This window comes from Cherax quadricarinatus, chromosome 84 (assembly GCF_038502225.1).
Source record: "Cherax quadricarinatus isolate ZL_2023a chromosome 84, ASM3850222v1, whole genome shotgun sequence".
Classification (NCBI taxonomy): domain Eukaryota; kingdom Metazoa; phylum Arthropoda; class Malacostraca; order Decapoda; family Parastacidae; genus Cherax; species Cherax quadricarinatus.
The window spans coordinates 8,123,935-8,140,968 of NC_091375.1; the positions used below are offsets into that span (position 1 = coordinate 8,123,935).

Genomic DNA, 17,034 nt, shown 5'->3' on the forward strand with positions numbered 1-17,034 from the left:
ATCACCAGGTCCACGGTGCACCGTGGACCTGGTGTCAAAGCTCTCGCTATGACGGGTTCGACTCCCGTCAAGAGTGGAAATATTGGGAGTGTTTCCTTGCACCTGCTGTCCATGTTCCACCCATCAGTAAAAATGGGTACCTGGGTGTTAGTCGACTGGTGTGGGTCGCATCCCGGGACAAAATTGATCTAATTTGCGGGAAATGCTTAGCAAAACAAGGGGCTCTCTATATAGTGGTATGTCACTGATGTCAGCTATGGTCTGTATACCTTGTACATGTCCATGACCGAGTGTCCCTCTGTAGTGTAAGAAAGAACTTTGTTCACTCTTGTCTTGGTATCCACCACTTCCATCCAGTATTCCTTTCCCCACGCTTGACCTATAGTGAACTGCTAAGCGTCAAGCACCAAGATCATACCATACAATGCCTTGTTGCTGGGTCTAAACCCAGTTCTTTTGAGTATGAATGGTAGACAATACCGACAAGATGAAGAAATAGACACATGTCAAACATCTGAGTATCTTTACTTCTAGACGTTTCGCTATTCATTGGCTTTTGTATATAGTTCTAGTCTTGCCATTATGTCCTTGAATTTGTATTGATAAAGCCACTGGATGGAGAAACGTCTACAATAAAGATACCCAGATGTTGTACATGTGTCTAATTCTTCACCCAGTTCTTTTCCTTTCCTCTCTAATCCTTCCTCTTCCCTTCCCCCACTATTCACTCCCTATCCTCACTTCCTACTCAACCTTCCCCCACTATTCACTCCCTATCCTCACTTCCTACTCAACCTTCACAAGATCCTTACCTGAGAATAAGCATAGTCTTGTCTAGGAAGGCAAAAAAGAATTAATACCAATTTTTCTTCTTAGTTTTTCTTTGATATGCGTATTTTTTTACTGACATCTAATAATATATGCCTTGGCTGCACACAGTTATCAGGAAATGTGAATTATCTGAGGATCAGTGATGCTGTTAACTGATTTCGTGTTATGGCTGAAACAAATTCCCATCTAAATAAAAAAAAATTCTTTTTACTTTATTTTCCAACAAAAGAAGTGATGAACATCAAAATGGTATACAATACCGACAGGTTGTTAGGTAAGGCACATATGCAACAGTTAGACAACTTTATTCCGAAACGTTTCGCCTACACAGTAGGCTTCTTCAGTCGAATACAGAAAATAGACTGTTCCTGCCTATTTTCTGTATTCGACTGAAGAAGCCTACTGTGTAGGCGAAACGTTTCGGAATAAAGTTGTCTAACTGTTGCATATGTGCCTTACCTAACAAAAGAAGTGATCATACTAAATATAAAACTCGAATAAAAGTCCCTGGGAAATAAATACCTTATTTGAGTTTTATGTGCGTTTTATACAATGTTAACTTCTTGACTTAAGAAATCGTAATGACACGATTGCAAACAAACCATACCCCCGGCCGGGATTGAACCCGCGGTTATAGAGTCTCAAAACTCCAGCCCGTCGCGTTAGCCACTAGACCAGCTAGCCACAATAAGATTCATCCAACTAGGTATATTTCTACACCATAGGAAGGTTAGCACAGGCACCACTGTGACCACAAATGCAAGTTTTTACAGACGAATCTCCAGCTAGCTGGTCTAGTGGCTAACGCGACGGGCTGGAGTTTTGAGACTCTATGACCGCGGGTTCAATCCTGGCCGGGGGTATGGTTAACTTCTTTTCTTACTAACACCCGCGTCAGGAAACACTTGTCCTGTTTCCTGACAAATCTTACCTAATCTCACCTCTTCTTAGAAGAAAGAGGAAGCAGAGAAACTATTTTTTCTAAGGTATGTGGAGTAATTAATTACTTTATTTAATAACACTGGAGTAGAGGTGAGAGTGAGACCTGAGTCAGGACTCTGTGCTGACGAATATTAAAAAAATCTTTAGCTTATTCTTATCAAACTGGAATTATCGTTACAGGGGATAATTAGTTCTATCTCCAGGGTCTCTTAGAGACTCTTGATTTCTTCACATTATAGCTTCTCTGATTTGTGAAAACTGTTCACAATGAAAAGGTTAATTTTCAACTGTTGGGCCTCTTCAGGGCGTTGAGATAGATCTGTACCGGGACTCTTGATCATATTTTAACAATGCTTTACCTAAATATTCTCAGTTTTTTAGTATCTGACTAGGATGACTTCCAGCTCCCTGGAGTTTTGAGGATGTCGCGTTACAGCTCCTGGGCTCCTTTCGGACTCTTAAGGATCTTTTAATACTACTTCATCCAGATCTTAAATTTAGACTGTGTTTCACAGAGTTGAGTTCCAGCTCCTGGGCGTCTTGAGTGTTGAGGTGCAGGAATACATATTAGTTATTACTGGAATCGTGGGAAACCTTTCTAGTATCACACACCGACTGAAACACATCTTATAAATGTACTAAAAACTGGTCCTTAACAAGTGTAACAATCCACAAGCAGTTGTAGGACCCGAGTTTGTGGCTTGTTGTATGCCTACCCAACGTTCAAGGGACTGGAACATAGATGGTCATAAATGATACACTAGTAAATTCTAATTCCTGGACAAGTAATAACCATAAACTGGGACTCGTTCATGACTGTTTAAGAATATTACGTGACTCCGCCAACAGGCAGTGACGACATATATGAGTCTTGTACTTTCTAAGCTACTTGCCAATGCTGCTGAAAATTCGTAATGGGCATACAAAAAATTTCAGAGTACACTGCCAATTGTCTTGCAAAGGGCAACAGTAACTATAAGAGAAAAACTTGCAATAAGATTTTGCATTGGACAATGCGAGGTACAATCTCAGAATGAATATTACATCAGTCTGTCTCTTTCCCTTTAGTTACTACTATAGTCAGCCTGACAGTCGTTTATACTGTAAATTTTCTTCTTCCCCAGACATTGGTAGCGGTGGCCATGTGCCTGATGCTAGGAGTGGCCTTGGCCCTACCTGTCCCTGTGGCCCTGCCTGCCCCTGAGGCTCAACCTGATGCACTAGCTAACCTTAATTTCCTCCGTGGTTATGGACGCGGGCCTGGTATTAACCCAGGTTTCAACATGGTCTTCAGACTCTTCAGTGGTGGACAAGGTTTTCGTCCTTACAGGCGCCGCCACCATCGCCGTGGATTCTATGGTTAATGTCACCTAGACCGAACTCTGTCAAGCTTCTCACTTATCTACTGTATACAGAGGTTGTGACGTCAGTGTCTGTGCACACATGTATGAACGTTTAAGTCATGACTCAAGTTTTAAGTGATGATTATCAACATCATAACAAAAAACACCCAGTTCCTGTTATCAGCAATAAAATTTATATCTATTCTTTATTACTTTCGTTCACCATAAATCAATAAAAATATTCCATACTAAAACTACGTGTGTTGTTTAAGTCCTCGTTACAGTAGTTATGCCGCCCCCTCGGCAGACCAAGCCTTCCTATTCATCTAAATATATGTGTGCAAACACCTGAAAACGCTCAGGTTTTATTTCCTGTTTTCACTGTGGTATTTATATACAAGTATACATACACACATGTATGGATATAAATACCCATGCATACATACACAAGCACATGCACGTCCATATATTCTGGTGTACAAGAAACTCATGACCGCTTTGTAACAGTCTGGTGTGAGTATTGAGGTACAGGTGCTGGTGTTAAGGGATACCGGGAATACATTTCTTGGATTTTACTGTTACCGATGCAAATTTAGTTCAGTATATCTACCTGATATAGAGTTCAGTATATCTACCTGATATAGAGTTCAGTATATCTACCTGATATAGAGTTCAGTATATCTACCTGATATAGAGTTATTGTTGTTTTATTCGTCAGGAAACAAGACAAGGGAAGATTTCTTCCAATATCTTCAATATTCTAAATATTTTTCTCAGTCGTCTCTTTAATAATTTGGGATCAACTGTTCCATTGCAATTAACTCTGGTATTCATTATATATAATATTATTAAATGTGCTGTTTAATGGGGGTAATTACAATCTGTATATATTGAAGAAAAGCCTAAGATAATTAACTCAGTCTAACCTACCCTAGAGGTTAGGTTAGCTAAGATTTGTCAGGAAACAGGACAAGTGTTTCCTGACGTGGGTCTTGGTTATATGATGACCCATCAATGGAGCTTTTTGTCATCTGACCGAGGCCTTCCACTGGCTTACCAGTCCACCACTGGGAATATTAATATCTATCTCTGTATTTATCGCTACAGTACTCGTTGAACATTTATCGCTACAGTACTCGCTGAACACTTATCGCTACAGTACTCGTTGAACATTTATCGCTACAGTACTCGCTGAACATTTATCGCTACAGTACTCGCTGAACATTTATCGCTACAGTACTCGCTGAACATTTATCGCTACAGTACTCGTTGAACATTTATCGCTACAGTACTCGTTGAACATTTATCGCTACAGTACTCGCTGAACATTTATCGCTACAGTACTCGCTGAACATTTATCGCTACAGTACTCGCTGAACATTTATCGCTACAGTACTCGCTGAACATTTATCGCTACAGTACTCGCTGAACATTTATCGCTACAGTACTCGCTGAACATCAACTGACCCTCAGTGACGAGTTGCGCTGTAATAATCGTTCCAGTCAGTGGAAAAAAACGTGTGACATCAATGTTCTTTTTATTTGTTAAAGTCCGGCAGCTCCTCACTGTCGATCATACAACTTAAACTGCTGCGTTCGACACTTATAACTAAAAAATTATATTGTTTGATAAAGATGACACAGTAATAGATGGTTATAAATGCGTAGTTACATGAAAATCCATGAAACACGCACTACACAGAATGTAAAGTGCTTCGAAGAATGAAAATACGTGCATAAATAGGATCCAAAAACTTCGAGGAGTGTAGCAACCCAGGAGGATCCAGCGGGCAGCAGCAGCCATGACAGGTTCAAGGACCCCATCGTTTCCTACTCCTCCACCACCGGTTTGCACAGTATATAAGACTGGTTGAGTACCATGGTGTGCCTGAGAGACCAATCAACAGTGACTGCGCCAACACCACCAACATGAAAGTGGTAAGTTCTACTCTCGCAAAACTTTTCTGAAAAGATTCAGAATTATACTGAACACAGAACTGCTATATGTATTCGCAATATACTTATTGTATAAAGCTGGCAGCATAGTATAAGGCAGCAAGTAGCGTTATTTGCGTGGTATCTCAGGAAGCCTAGCATTGTCATGAACTACCGAGAGAGGTGAGTCGCTGTGTTCCATCTGTATAATGGTACAAACAACCGACTCGTTCAGGAATTCATGCTACACCTGCGTGTCTATATTTGAAGAAGTTGGCGAAACATGTTCAAAATATAGATACCCGGGTGTTGCATGTGTCTAATACCTCGGTATGTATATTTAAACTTAATGGCTTCCAAAATGTGCTTATAGTGACAGTCCTCAATTAGGTTAAAACTCGTCGATATTAGGGTTGTATGATACCTGTACACAACCAGTCTTTTATAATTCAATCCTTGTCAGGAAACAAATATTTCCTGATCTGAGTCTTAGTCACATGATAATCCACAGCTGAAGCTTTTGGTCATCTGACCGAAGCCTTCTGCTGGCTTACCGTCCCACCCTTTCAAAAATTATGGTCATAGTTATAACCATTTCGTAACAATGTATATTCATTATTATTGCATAATATAAGTTCTAATGTGCTGATTTTATTAAACAAATTGGTTTATATGCAGTAATTACAACGACTATTTTGATCGACTTCAAATCCATAACACTGATTTGTTAAATTATATAAACCCAAACGGGCTACAAACTATCATGACAAATAATAATTAAAAAGATTCGTATATCTTCATTCGATAATTTTTCTTCTATAATCTTGGACTCAGAATAAGAAAATTTCTTAATTTCAATGAAAACTGTTATATTTCCATATGATAAGTTGAGGCTACAGTTGCTAAACAAATTCAGTTTTGTTTGGGATTGTTTACATATCAATTCCCATTTTTGTTGACGGAATTTGAATATCAGCATCCTGGTGATGTTTCTTGAATGTCTCTTCAGATCGGCTTCAAATCGTCATTAGTAACATTTAATTTCATAAAAATCGTAAAATATTATTTTCGATTAAAAGTGTGATAATCGATATATTTTCGGTGAAAAATTGTCAGAAAATGGCCGCAACTACTCTCAAACTTCGAAAAATATAATAATAATTATTTTTATGGACTTTCTTATATTATTTTTTGAAAATATACAAAAAATATACCACACTCTGCACTATTCCTTTTGCTTTCATTATGGTAAAGAGGGTTGGGCTTGTGGCATATGGGGACACCTTCCTCTGAGAGTGAATTATATCTATTATTGTTAAGGTATTTGATTAAGTTCAGTTAATCTTGTAACGAAAACATATATAGACATACGCACAGTAGTGCTAGTGGCTGTGTTAATACTAACAGTTCTAGGAGTGGTAGTGCTAGTGGCTGTGTTAATACTAACAGTTCGAGGAGTGGTAGTGCTAGTGGCTGTGTTAACACAATACTAACAGTTCTAGGAGTGGTAGTGCTAGTGGTTGTGTTAACACAATACTAACAGTTCTAGGAGTGGTAGTGCTAGTGGCTGTGTTAATACTAACAGTTCGAGGAGTGGTAGTGCTAGTGGCTGTGTTAATACTAACAGTTCGAGGAGTGGTAGTGCTAGTGGTTGTGTTAACACAATACTAACAGTTCTAGGAGTGGTAGTGCTAGTGGCTGTGTTAATACTAACAGTTCTAGGAGTGGTAGTGCTAGTGGCTGTGTTAATACTAACAGTTCTAGGAGTGGTAGTGCTAATGGTTGTGTTAACACAATACTAACAGTTCTAGGAGTGGTAGTGCTAGTGGCTGTGTTAATACTAACAGTTCTAGGAGTGGTAGTGCTAGTGGTTGTGTTAACACAATACTAACAGTTCTAGGAGTGGTAGTGCTAGTGGCTGTGTTAATACTAACAGTTCTAGGAGTGGTAGTGCTAATGGTTGTGTTAACACAATACTAACAGTTCGAGGAGTGGTAGTGCTAGTGGCTGTGTTAATACTAACAGTTCTAGGAGTGGTAGTGCTAGTGGTTGTGTTAACACAATACTAACAGTTCTAGGAGTGGTAGTGCTAGTGGCTGTGTTAATACTAACAGTTCTAGGAGTGGTAGTGCTAGTGGTTGTGTTAACACAATACTAACAGTTCTAGGAGTGGTAGTGCTAGTGGCTGTGTTAATACTAACAGTTCGAGGAGTGGTAGTGCTAGTGGCTGTGTTAATACTAACAGTTCTAGGAGTGGTAGTGCTAATGGTTGTGTTAACACAATACTAACAGTTCTAGGAGTGGTAGTGCTAGTGGCTGTGTTAATACTAACAGTTCTAGGAGTGGTAGTGCTAGTGGCTGTGTTAACACAATACTAACAGTTCTAGGAGTGGTAGTGCTAGTGGCTGTGTTAATACTAACAGTTCTAGGAGTGGTAGTGCTAGTGGTTGTGTTAACACAATACTAACAGTTCTAGGAGTGGTAGTGCTAGTGGTTGTGTTAACACAATACTAACAGTTCTAGGAGTGGTAGTGCTAGTGGTTGTGTTAACACAATACTAACAGTTCTAGGAGTGGTAGTGCTAGTGGCTGTGTTAATACTAACAGTTCTAGGAGTGGTAGTGCTAGTGGTTGTGTTAACACAATACTAACAGTTCTAGGAGTGGTAGTGCTAGTGGCTGTGTTAATACTAACAGTTCTAGGAGTGGTAGTGCTAGTGGCTGTGTTAATACTAACAGTTCGAGGAGTGGTAGTGCTAGTGGTTGTGTTAACACAATACTAACAGTTCTAGAAGTGGTAGTGCTAGTGGCTGTGTTAATACTAACAGTTCTAGGAGTGGTAGTGCTAGTGGCTGTGTTAATACTAACAGTTCGAGGAGTGGTAGTGCTAGTGGCTGTGTTAATACTAACAGTTCGAGGAGTGGTAGTGCTAGTGGTTGTGTTAACACAATACTAACAGTTCTAGGAGTGGTAGTGCTAGTGGTTGTGTTAACACAATACTAACAGTTCTAGGAGTGGTAGTGCTAGTGGCTGTGTTAACACAATACTAACAGTTCTAGGAGTGGTAGTGCTAGTGGTTGTGTTAACACAATACTAACAGTTCTAGGAGTGGTAGTGCTAGTGGTTGTGTTAACACAATACTAACAGTTCTAGGAGTGGTAGTGCTAGTGGTTGTGTTAACACAATACTAACAGTTCGAGGAGTGGTAGTGCTAGTGGCTGTGTTAATACTAACAGTTCGAGGAGTGGTAGTGCTAGTGGTTGTGTTAACACAATACTAACAGTTCTAGGAGTGGTAGTGCTAGTGGCTGTGTTAATACTAACAGTTCTAGGAGTGGTAGTGCTAGTGGCTGTGTTAACACAATACTAACAGTTCTAGGAGTGGTAGTGCTAGTGGCTGTGTTAACACAATACTAACAGTTCTAGGAGTGGTAGTGCTAGTGGCTGTGTTAATACTAACAGTTCTAGGAGTGGTAGTGCTAGTGGCTGTGTTAATACTAACAGTTCTAGGAGTGGTAGTGCTAGTGGCTGTGTTAATACTAACAGTTCTAGGAGTGGTAGTGCTAGTGGCTGTGTTAATACTAACAGTTCGAGGAGTGGTAGTGCTAGTGGCTGTGTTAATACTAACAGTTCGAGGAGTGGTAGTGCTAGTGGTTGTGTTAACACAATACTAACAGTTCGAGGAGTGGTAGTGCTAGTGGCTGTGTTAATACTAACAGTTCGAGGAGTGGTAGTGCTAGTGGTTGTGTTAACACAATACTAACAGTTCTAGGAGTGGTAGTGCTAGTGGTTGTGTTAACACAATACTAACAGTTCTAGGAGTGGTAGTGCTAGTGGCTGTGTTAATACTAACAGTTCGAGGAGTGGTAGTGCTAGTGGTTGTGTTAACAAAATACTAACAGTTCTAGGAGTGGTAGTGCTAGTGGCTGTGTTAATACTAACAGTTCTAGGAGGTTTTAGTGCTAGTGGTTGTGTTAACACAATACTAACAGTTCTAGGAGTGGTAGTGCTAGTGGCTGTGTTAATACTAACAGTTCTAGGAGTGGTAGTGCTAGTGGCTGTGTTAATACTAACAGTTCTAGGAGTGGTAGTGCTAGTGGCTGTGTTAATACTAACAGTTCTAGGAGTGGTAGTGCTAGTGGCTGTGTTAATACTAACAGTTCTAGGAGTGGTAGTGCTAGTGGCTGTGTTAATACTAACAGTTCTAGGAGTGGTAGTGCTAGTGGTTGTGTTAACACAATACTAACAGTTCTAGGAGTGGTAGTGCTAGTGGCTGTGTTAATACTAACAGTTCGAGGAGTGGTAGTGCTAGTGGTTGTGTTAACACAATACTAACAGTTCGAGGAGTGGTAGTGCTAGTGGCTGTGTTAATACTAACAGTTCTAGGAGTGGTAGTGCTAATGGTTGTGTTAACACAATACTAACAGTTCGAGGAGTGGTAGTGCTAGTGGTTGTGTTAACACAATACTAACAGTTCTAGGAGTGGTAGTGCTAGTGGCTGTGTTAATACTAACAGTTCGAGGAGTGGTAGTGCTAGTGGCTGTGTTAATACTAACAGTTCTAGGAGTGGTAGTGCTAGTGGCTGTGTTAATACTAACAGTTCTAGGAGTGGTAGTGCTAGTGGCTGTGTTAATACTAACAGTTCTAGGAGTGGTAGTGCTAGTGGCTGTGTTGGGACAATAACAGTTCTAGTGGTAGTACTAGTGGTTGTGTTGGAATAACAGTTCTATGAGTGGTAGTGCTAGTGGCTGTGTTAATACTAACAGTTCTAGTGGTAGTGCTAGTGGTTGTGTTGGAATAACAGTTCTAGTAGTGTTAGTGCTAGTGGTTGTGTTGGCACAATAGCAGCAGTTCTAGCAGTGCTAGTGGTTGTGTTGGAACAATAACAGTTCTAGTACCAATAGTACTAGTAGCTGTGTTGGAACAACAATAGTTCTAGTAGCAGTATTACTAGTAGCTGTGTTGGAACAACAATAGTTCTAGTTGCAGTAGTACTAGTAGCTGTGTTGGAACAACAACAGTTCTAGTAGGAGTAGTACTAGTAGCTGTGTTGGAGCAACAATAGTTCTAGTAGCAGTAGTACTAGTAGCTGTGTTGGAACAACAATAGTTCTAGTAGCAGTAGTACTAGTAGCTGTGTTGGAACAACAATAGTTCTAGTTGCAGTAGTACTAGTAGCTGTGTTGGAACAACAACAGTTCTAGTAGCAGTAGTACTAGTAGCTGTGTTGGAGCAACAATAGTTCTAGTAGCAGTAGTACTAGTAGCTGTGTTGGAACAACAATAGTTCTAGTTGCAGTAGTACTAGTAGCTGTGTTGGAACAACAACAGTTCTAGTAGCAGTAGTACTAGTAGCTGTGTTGGAACAACAATAGTTCTAGTAGCAGTAGTACTAGTAGCTGTGTTGGAACAACAACAGCTCTAGTAGCAGTAGTACTAGTAGCTGTGTTGGAACAACAATAGTTCTAGTAGCAGTAGTACTAGTAGCTGTGTTGGAACAACAATAGTTCTAGTAGCAGTAGTACTAGTAGCTGTGTTGGAACAACAACAGCTCTAGTAGCAGTAGTACTAGTAGCTGTGTTGGAACAACAATAGTTCTAGTAGCAGTAGTACTAGTAGCTGTGTTGGAACAACAACAGTTCTTGTAAAGAACAGAAAGGCACAATACCGTGACTGGAACAATACACAACTAGCCCGAACACTTACGAAGTCACACTGACTTTGTTAGTGTGACATTGTAAATTGTCCAAGTCGGACCGAAACGTCGTCGTAAGCTCCTCTCTTTTATGTTTTGAACAGTTCTAATGATCGTACTGCTACCTGTTTTGTTAGCACAATAAGTTCTAGTGGTATTAATAGTGGTTGTCTTGAAACAATAACAGTTCTAGCAGTAGTAGTAGTGCTAGTGGATGTGTTAGCACAATAACATCAGTTCACTGCTAGTAGTCAATGTCTACTTCCTGCCTTCCTCTTACGTCGTTCCGCCGGTCATTATATTCCCTTCACTTACTTCTTCAAGTCGAGGATGCTTGCTGCTGCCGGAGTGAGAGAGTGACAGGTTATACTATGCTATTCCCATCTCAAATTTCTTAACAGAATTAAAGGCATCTAGAGTCTAGTTTTTCGTTACGAGTAATGTGCTGTCTGTCTTTCTCCCTGTACTCTGGTAGACTGTGTTAACTTCGTTTCCTTCTTCCGCAGATATTGTTAGCGTTGGCCCTGTGCCTGATGCTGGGGATGGCCCTGGCCCTGCCTATGGCTGTTTCAGACGCCGTAGCTGATGCTCATCACCGTCATGGTTACGGAGGTTATGGTGGCTTCGGAGGTGGAGGTTATGGTGGCTACGGAGGCATTGGTGGATTCGGTGGATATGGTGGAAACATCGGGTTTGGCAACGGGTTTGCTGGTGGATTTAACAGCGGATATGGAGGAGGCTTTGGTAGATATAGTCCATATAGCACCTACGGCTAATGTCTGTGACGGACGGAGGGGAATGTGGTCCAGTGCGCATGTGAAGTAACTTACCGAGAGATTCAGTGACGGGTAACTAACTTCTGTCGGCCGTCACATGTATTTATTTGCGTGTTTGGTTGTGTAGCAGAACTGTTACTCGTTAATAATTAAAATTTTTGTTGACAAATATTCAATAAATGTTTCATTGTTTATGTTTTTGGTTTCTTTAACCTTAGTTCCTTATTTGTGTTATATGACTGGTGAAATTCCTTCTACGCACAATGCACTGTAAAATCTAACTTGGTAAGAGGAACCTTGTTTAATGTGTCTCAGTGCTGTAAAACAATTGTTTGTGCTGACAATGATTTAAAGTACTATTAATCCATCACCTGAAAACATGACAGGAGGTGGAACATGAGAGAGGAAAACATGACAGGAGGTGGAACATGAGAGAGGAAAACATGACAGGAGGTGGAACATGAGAGAGGAAAACATGACAGGAGGTGGAGCATGAGAGAGGATAACATGACAGGAGGTGGAACATGAGAGAGGAAAACATGACAGGAGGTGGAACATGAGAGAGGAAAACACGAGGCTTCTTACTATGTGACGGGTGACTCAACAAGGGAGAAAAATGTCCCGTAGACAGCCAACTTGTAGTCAAAATGTGATAAATACTTTAGAAAACTGACAAATTGAAAATGAGACACTTTTGCAACATTTGGGAATGTTAATTCGTCACACAGTGGCTTCATCAGTCCAATGCAAAGAAGAACAGAAGAAAAAGATGAGGAATTTGAGGTAATCAGGCCCTCAGCCTGGAATCGATGTGTTCAGTCCATCCGTCTTGAAGACTGATGGCTGAGGGACTGATGACTCCAAACTCCTCCTCTTTTTCTACCGGTCTTCTTTGTATAGGACTGATGAAGCCACTGTGTGGCGAAACGTTTCCTCAATAAAGATTTCAAAATGTACAAATGACTCTTTCTTCAGCAAATAAAAACATCAACTTCCGTAAGATTGTGGATTATAACTAACCTTTCTTCCAGTTATGTTCTTACCCTCGTATTAAGATTGTGGATTATAACTAACATTTCTTCCAGTTATGTTCTTACTCTCGTCTTAAGATTGTGGATTATCACTAACCTTTCTTCCAGTTATGTTCTTACCCTCGTCTTAAGATTGTGGATTATTACTAACCTTTCTTCCAGTTATGTTCTTACTCTCGTCTTAAGATTGTGGATTATTACTAACCTTTCTTCCAGTTATGTTCTTACTCTCGTCTTAAGATTGTGGATTATCACTAACCTTTCTTCCAGTTATGTTCTTACCCTTGTCTTAAGATTGTGGATTATAACTAACCTTTCTTCCAGTTATGTTCTTACCCTCGTCTTAAGATTGTGGATTATAACTAACCTTTCTTCCAGTTATGTTCTTACCCTCGTCTTAAGATTGTGGATTATTACTAACCTTTCTTCCAGTTATGTTCTTACCCTCGTCTTAAGATTGTGGATTTTCACTAACCTTTCTTCCAGTTATGTTCTCACTCTCGTCTTAAGATTGTGGATTATCACTAACCTTTCTTCCAGTTATGTTCTTACCCTCGTCTTAAGATTGTGGATTATAACTAACCATTCTTCCAGTTATGTTCTTACCCTCGTATGTTGCCATCAGTGCCTTTCAACGACTCCAATGGAAATAAGTCACTTTGACTTTGGTGTTATCCTAGAGGTTTTCTTCACATATGTTGCTATGTACGATAATCTGTATAACTGTATTTGTGTATACCTGAATAAACTTACTTTGTTGTTTCTCTTACTATCTCCTGTACCTCCTAGGAAAAACTAAAGACTGGTAAGTCAGTGGAAGGCCTCGGTTAGATGACTAAAAGTTCCAGTAGCGAGTCATCGGATTAAGATCCGCGTACGGAACCATTAATCCTGTTTCTTGACGAATCTTACCTAATCTAGCCTGCACTACCTGTTATATATAAAAATGGGTTGTCGAAAGATTAAGACCCGTGTCAGGACTTCGTCCTGAGGACTCAACAACAATCCTGTACTTCCTGGCCTCTAGTGAGAACCTGCAAATATAACTCTTTCTCCCGCTTCCTTCTACCTTCTCCACTCCTGTTTTCCTGTCAAAGTTACCACATCGTCTACCTTCCTCTTATTTTCTTTACATTAAGGAATGCTTATTCTTTCTCTGAAATTGTATTAGGAAGTACAGAAATCTGCTACAAACAAAGTTGTGGCGACTTATCGTAATATCGCAACACTTAAATTTGGAAGCACTTGAATTACACAGAACAAAACTGTCTTGGCAATGTTTTGTCCTGCGTCGACTGGCGGATGTGTGGAATATGTAATTGAACTTGGGTTACTCTCCACCATCAGATGTCCAGCTGCAGATGATCTCTTGTATTGAGTGGCTTGCAACTGTGGCAACTGTTGCAGAAGTGAATATGAATGTTGCAGAGCTGGATGATCCTGTTCATCCATGTGCGACCAATGTTGTGTTCACTGTGATTATTTAGCAGTTGAAGATGACACTGATGAATACACACACACACACACACACACACACACACACACACACACACAGGGAGATTGACTGGGAAAACCTGGAGCCACATGGGGGTCCCGAAACATGGAGAGCCAGGATGTTGGACGTGGTGCTGGAAAACCTCATGCACCAACATGTTAAGGACACTACCAGAGTGAGAGGGGAGGATGAACCAGCAAGATTGGACCTTGTGTTCACCCTGGGCAGCTCAGACATTGAGGACATCAAGTATGAGAGTCCCCTAGGAGCTAGCGACCACGTGGTTCTGTGCTTTGAATACATAGTAGAGCTGCAAGTGGAGAGAATAACAGGAGTAGAATGGGAAAAACCTGACTATAAAAGAGGGGACTACATAGGGTTGAAGAACTTCCTGCGGGAGGTCCAGTGGGACAGAGAACTGGCAGGAAAGCCAGTAAATGAAATGATGGAATATGTAGCAACAAAATGCAAGGAGGCAGTGGAAAGGTTCATTCCCAAGGGCAACAGTAACAACGGGAAGACCAGAACAAGCCCCTGGTTCACCCGACGGTGTAAGGAGGCAAAAACAAAGTGCAATAGAGAATGGAAAAAGTACAGAAGGCAGAGAACACACGAAAATAGGGAGATCAGTCGCAGAGCCAGGAATGAGTACGCACAGGTAAGGAGGGAGGCCCAGCGACAGTATGAAAATGACATAGCATCGAGAATCAAGACTGACCCGAAACTGTTGTATAGCCACATCAGGAGGAAGACAACAGTCAAAGACCAGGTGATCAGATTAAGGACAGAAGGTGGAGAACTCACAAGAAATGATCAGGAGGTATGTGAGGAGCTGAACAGGAGATTCAAGGAAGTTTTTACAGTAGAGACAGGAAGGGCTGTGGGAAGACAGAACAGAAGGGAACATCAAGAGGGAATATACCAACAAGTGTTGGATGACATACGAACAACTGAGGAGGAGGTGAAGAAGCTCTTAAGTGACCTTGACACCTCAAAGGCGATGGGACCGGACATCTCCCCATGGGTCCTTAGAGAAGGAGCAGAGATGCTGTGTGTGCTTCTAACCACAATCTTCAACACATCCCTTGAAACTGGGCAACTACCTGAGAAATGGAAGACAGCTAATGTAGTCCCCATATTTAAGAAAGGAAACAGAAACGAGGCACTAAACTACAGACCTGTGTCTCTGACATGTATCGTGTGCAAGGTCATGGAGAAGATTATCAGGAGGAGAGTGGTCGAACACCTGGAAAGGAACAAGATTATAAATGAAAACCAGCATGGGTTCATGGAAGGCAAATCTTGTATCACAAACCTCCTGGAGTTTTATGACAAGGTAACAGAAGTAAGACACGAGAGAGAGGGTTGGGTAGATTGCGTTTTCCTAGACTGCAGGAAGGCCTTTGACACAGTTCCCCACAAGAGATTAGTGCAGAAGCTGGAGGATCAGGCACACGTAAAAGGAAGGGCACTGCAATGGATAAGGGAATACCTGACAGGGAGGCAGCAACGAGTCATGGTACGTGAGGAGGTATCACAGTGGGCGCCTGTTACGAGCGGGGTCCCACAGGGGTCAGTTCTAGGACCAGTGCTATTTTTGATATATGTGAACGACATGATGGAAGGAATAGACTCTGAAGTGTCCCTGTTCGCAGATGACGTGAAGCTGATGAGAAGAATTAAATCGGACGAGGATGAGGCAGGACTGCAAAGAGACCTGGAGAGGCTGGACATGTGGTCCAGTAACTGGCTTCTCGAATTCAATCCAGCCAAATGCAAAGTCATGAAGATTGGGGAGGGGCAAAGAAGACCGCAGACAGAGTATAGGCTAGGTGGACAAAGACTACAGACCTCACTCAGGGAGAAAGACCTTGGGGTGACCATAACACCGAGCACATCACCGGAGGCACACATCAACCAAATAACCGCTGCAGCATACGGGCGCCTGGCAAACCTGAGAATAGCGTTCCGATACCTTAATAAGGAATCGTTCAAGACACTGTACACTGTGTATGTTAGGCCCATACTGGAGTATGCAGCACCAGGCTGGAACCCACACCTGGTCAAGCACGTCAAGAAGTTAGAGAAAGTACAAAGGTTTGCAACAAGGCTAGTCCCAGAGCTCAAGGGAATGTCGTACGAGGAAAGGTTAAGGGAAATCGGACTGACGACACTGGAGGACAGAAGGGTCAGGGGAGACATGATAACGACATACAAGATACTGCGGGGAATAGACAAGGTGGACAGAGATAGGATGTTCCAGAGAGGGGACACAGGGACAAGGGGTCACAACTGGAAGCTGAAGACTCAGACGAGTCACAGGGACGTTAGGAAGTATTTCTTCAGTCATAGAGTTGTCAGCAAGTGGAATAGCCTAGCAAGTGAAGTAGTGGAGGCAGGAACCATACATAGTTTTAAGAAGAGGTATGACAAAGCTCAGGAAGCAGAGAGAGAGAGGATCCAGCAGCGATCAGTGAAGAGGCGGGGCCAGGAGCTGAGTCTCGACCCCTGCAACCACAATTAGGTGAGTACAATTAGGTGAGTACACACACACACCCACACACACCCACACACACACACAGACACACAGACACACACACGCACACACGCACGCACGCACGCACGCACGCACGCACGCACGCACGCACACACACACACAGGCTTAGTGTCTAATCGACATGTGCCTAGGACAAAATGGTAACTAACTAACTAACACACACACACACACACACACACACACACACACACATACCTAAGAATAGTGCTCCGATACCTCAGTAAGGAATCGTTTAAGACTCTATATACAGTGTACGTCAGACCCGCATTAGAGTGTGCAGCACCAGTCTGGAACTCACACCTGATCAAGCATGTCAAGAAATTAGAGAAAGTGCAAAGGTTTGCAACAAGACTAGTCCCAGAGCTAAAGGGCATGTCCTATGAGGAGTGGTTAAGGGAAATCAACCTGACGACACTGGAGGACAGTAGGGATAG

The 17,034-nt window shown here is 41.7% G+C and overlaps 1 protein-coding gene and 1 long non-coding RNA gene across 3 annotated transcripts in view; one reads left to right on the plus strand and one right to left on the minus strand.

Moving 5' to 3' along the window:
• LOC138855184 (uncharacterized) overlaps positions 1–17,034 on the minus strand; it is a 180,992-nt gene that overhangs the window by 94,468 nt on the left and 69,490 nt on the right. The window lies entirely within an intron of this gene.
• Positions 4,923–11,711, plus strand: LOC128704289 (glycine-rich protein 3). The gene is made up of 2 exons (XM_053799425.2): positions 4,923–5,054; positions 11,248–11,711. The coding sequence occupies exons 1-2, from the start codon at positions 5,046–5,048 to the stop codon at positions 11,515–11,517; spliced, it is 279 nt and encodes a 92-aa protein (XP_053655400.1). The 5' UTR covers positions 4,923–5,045; the 3' UTR covers positions 11,518–11,711.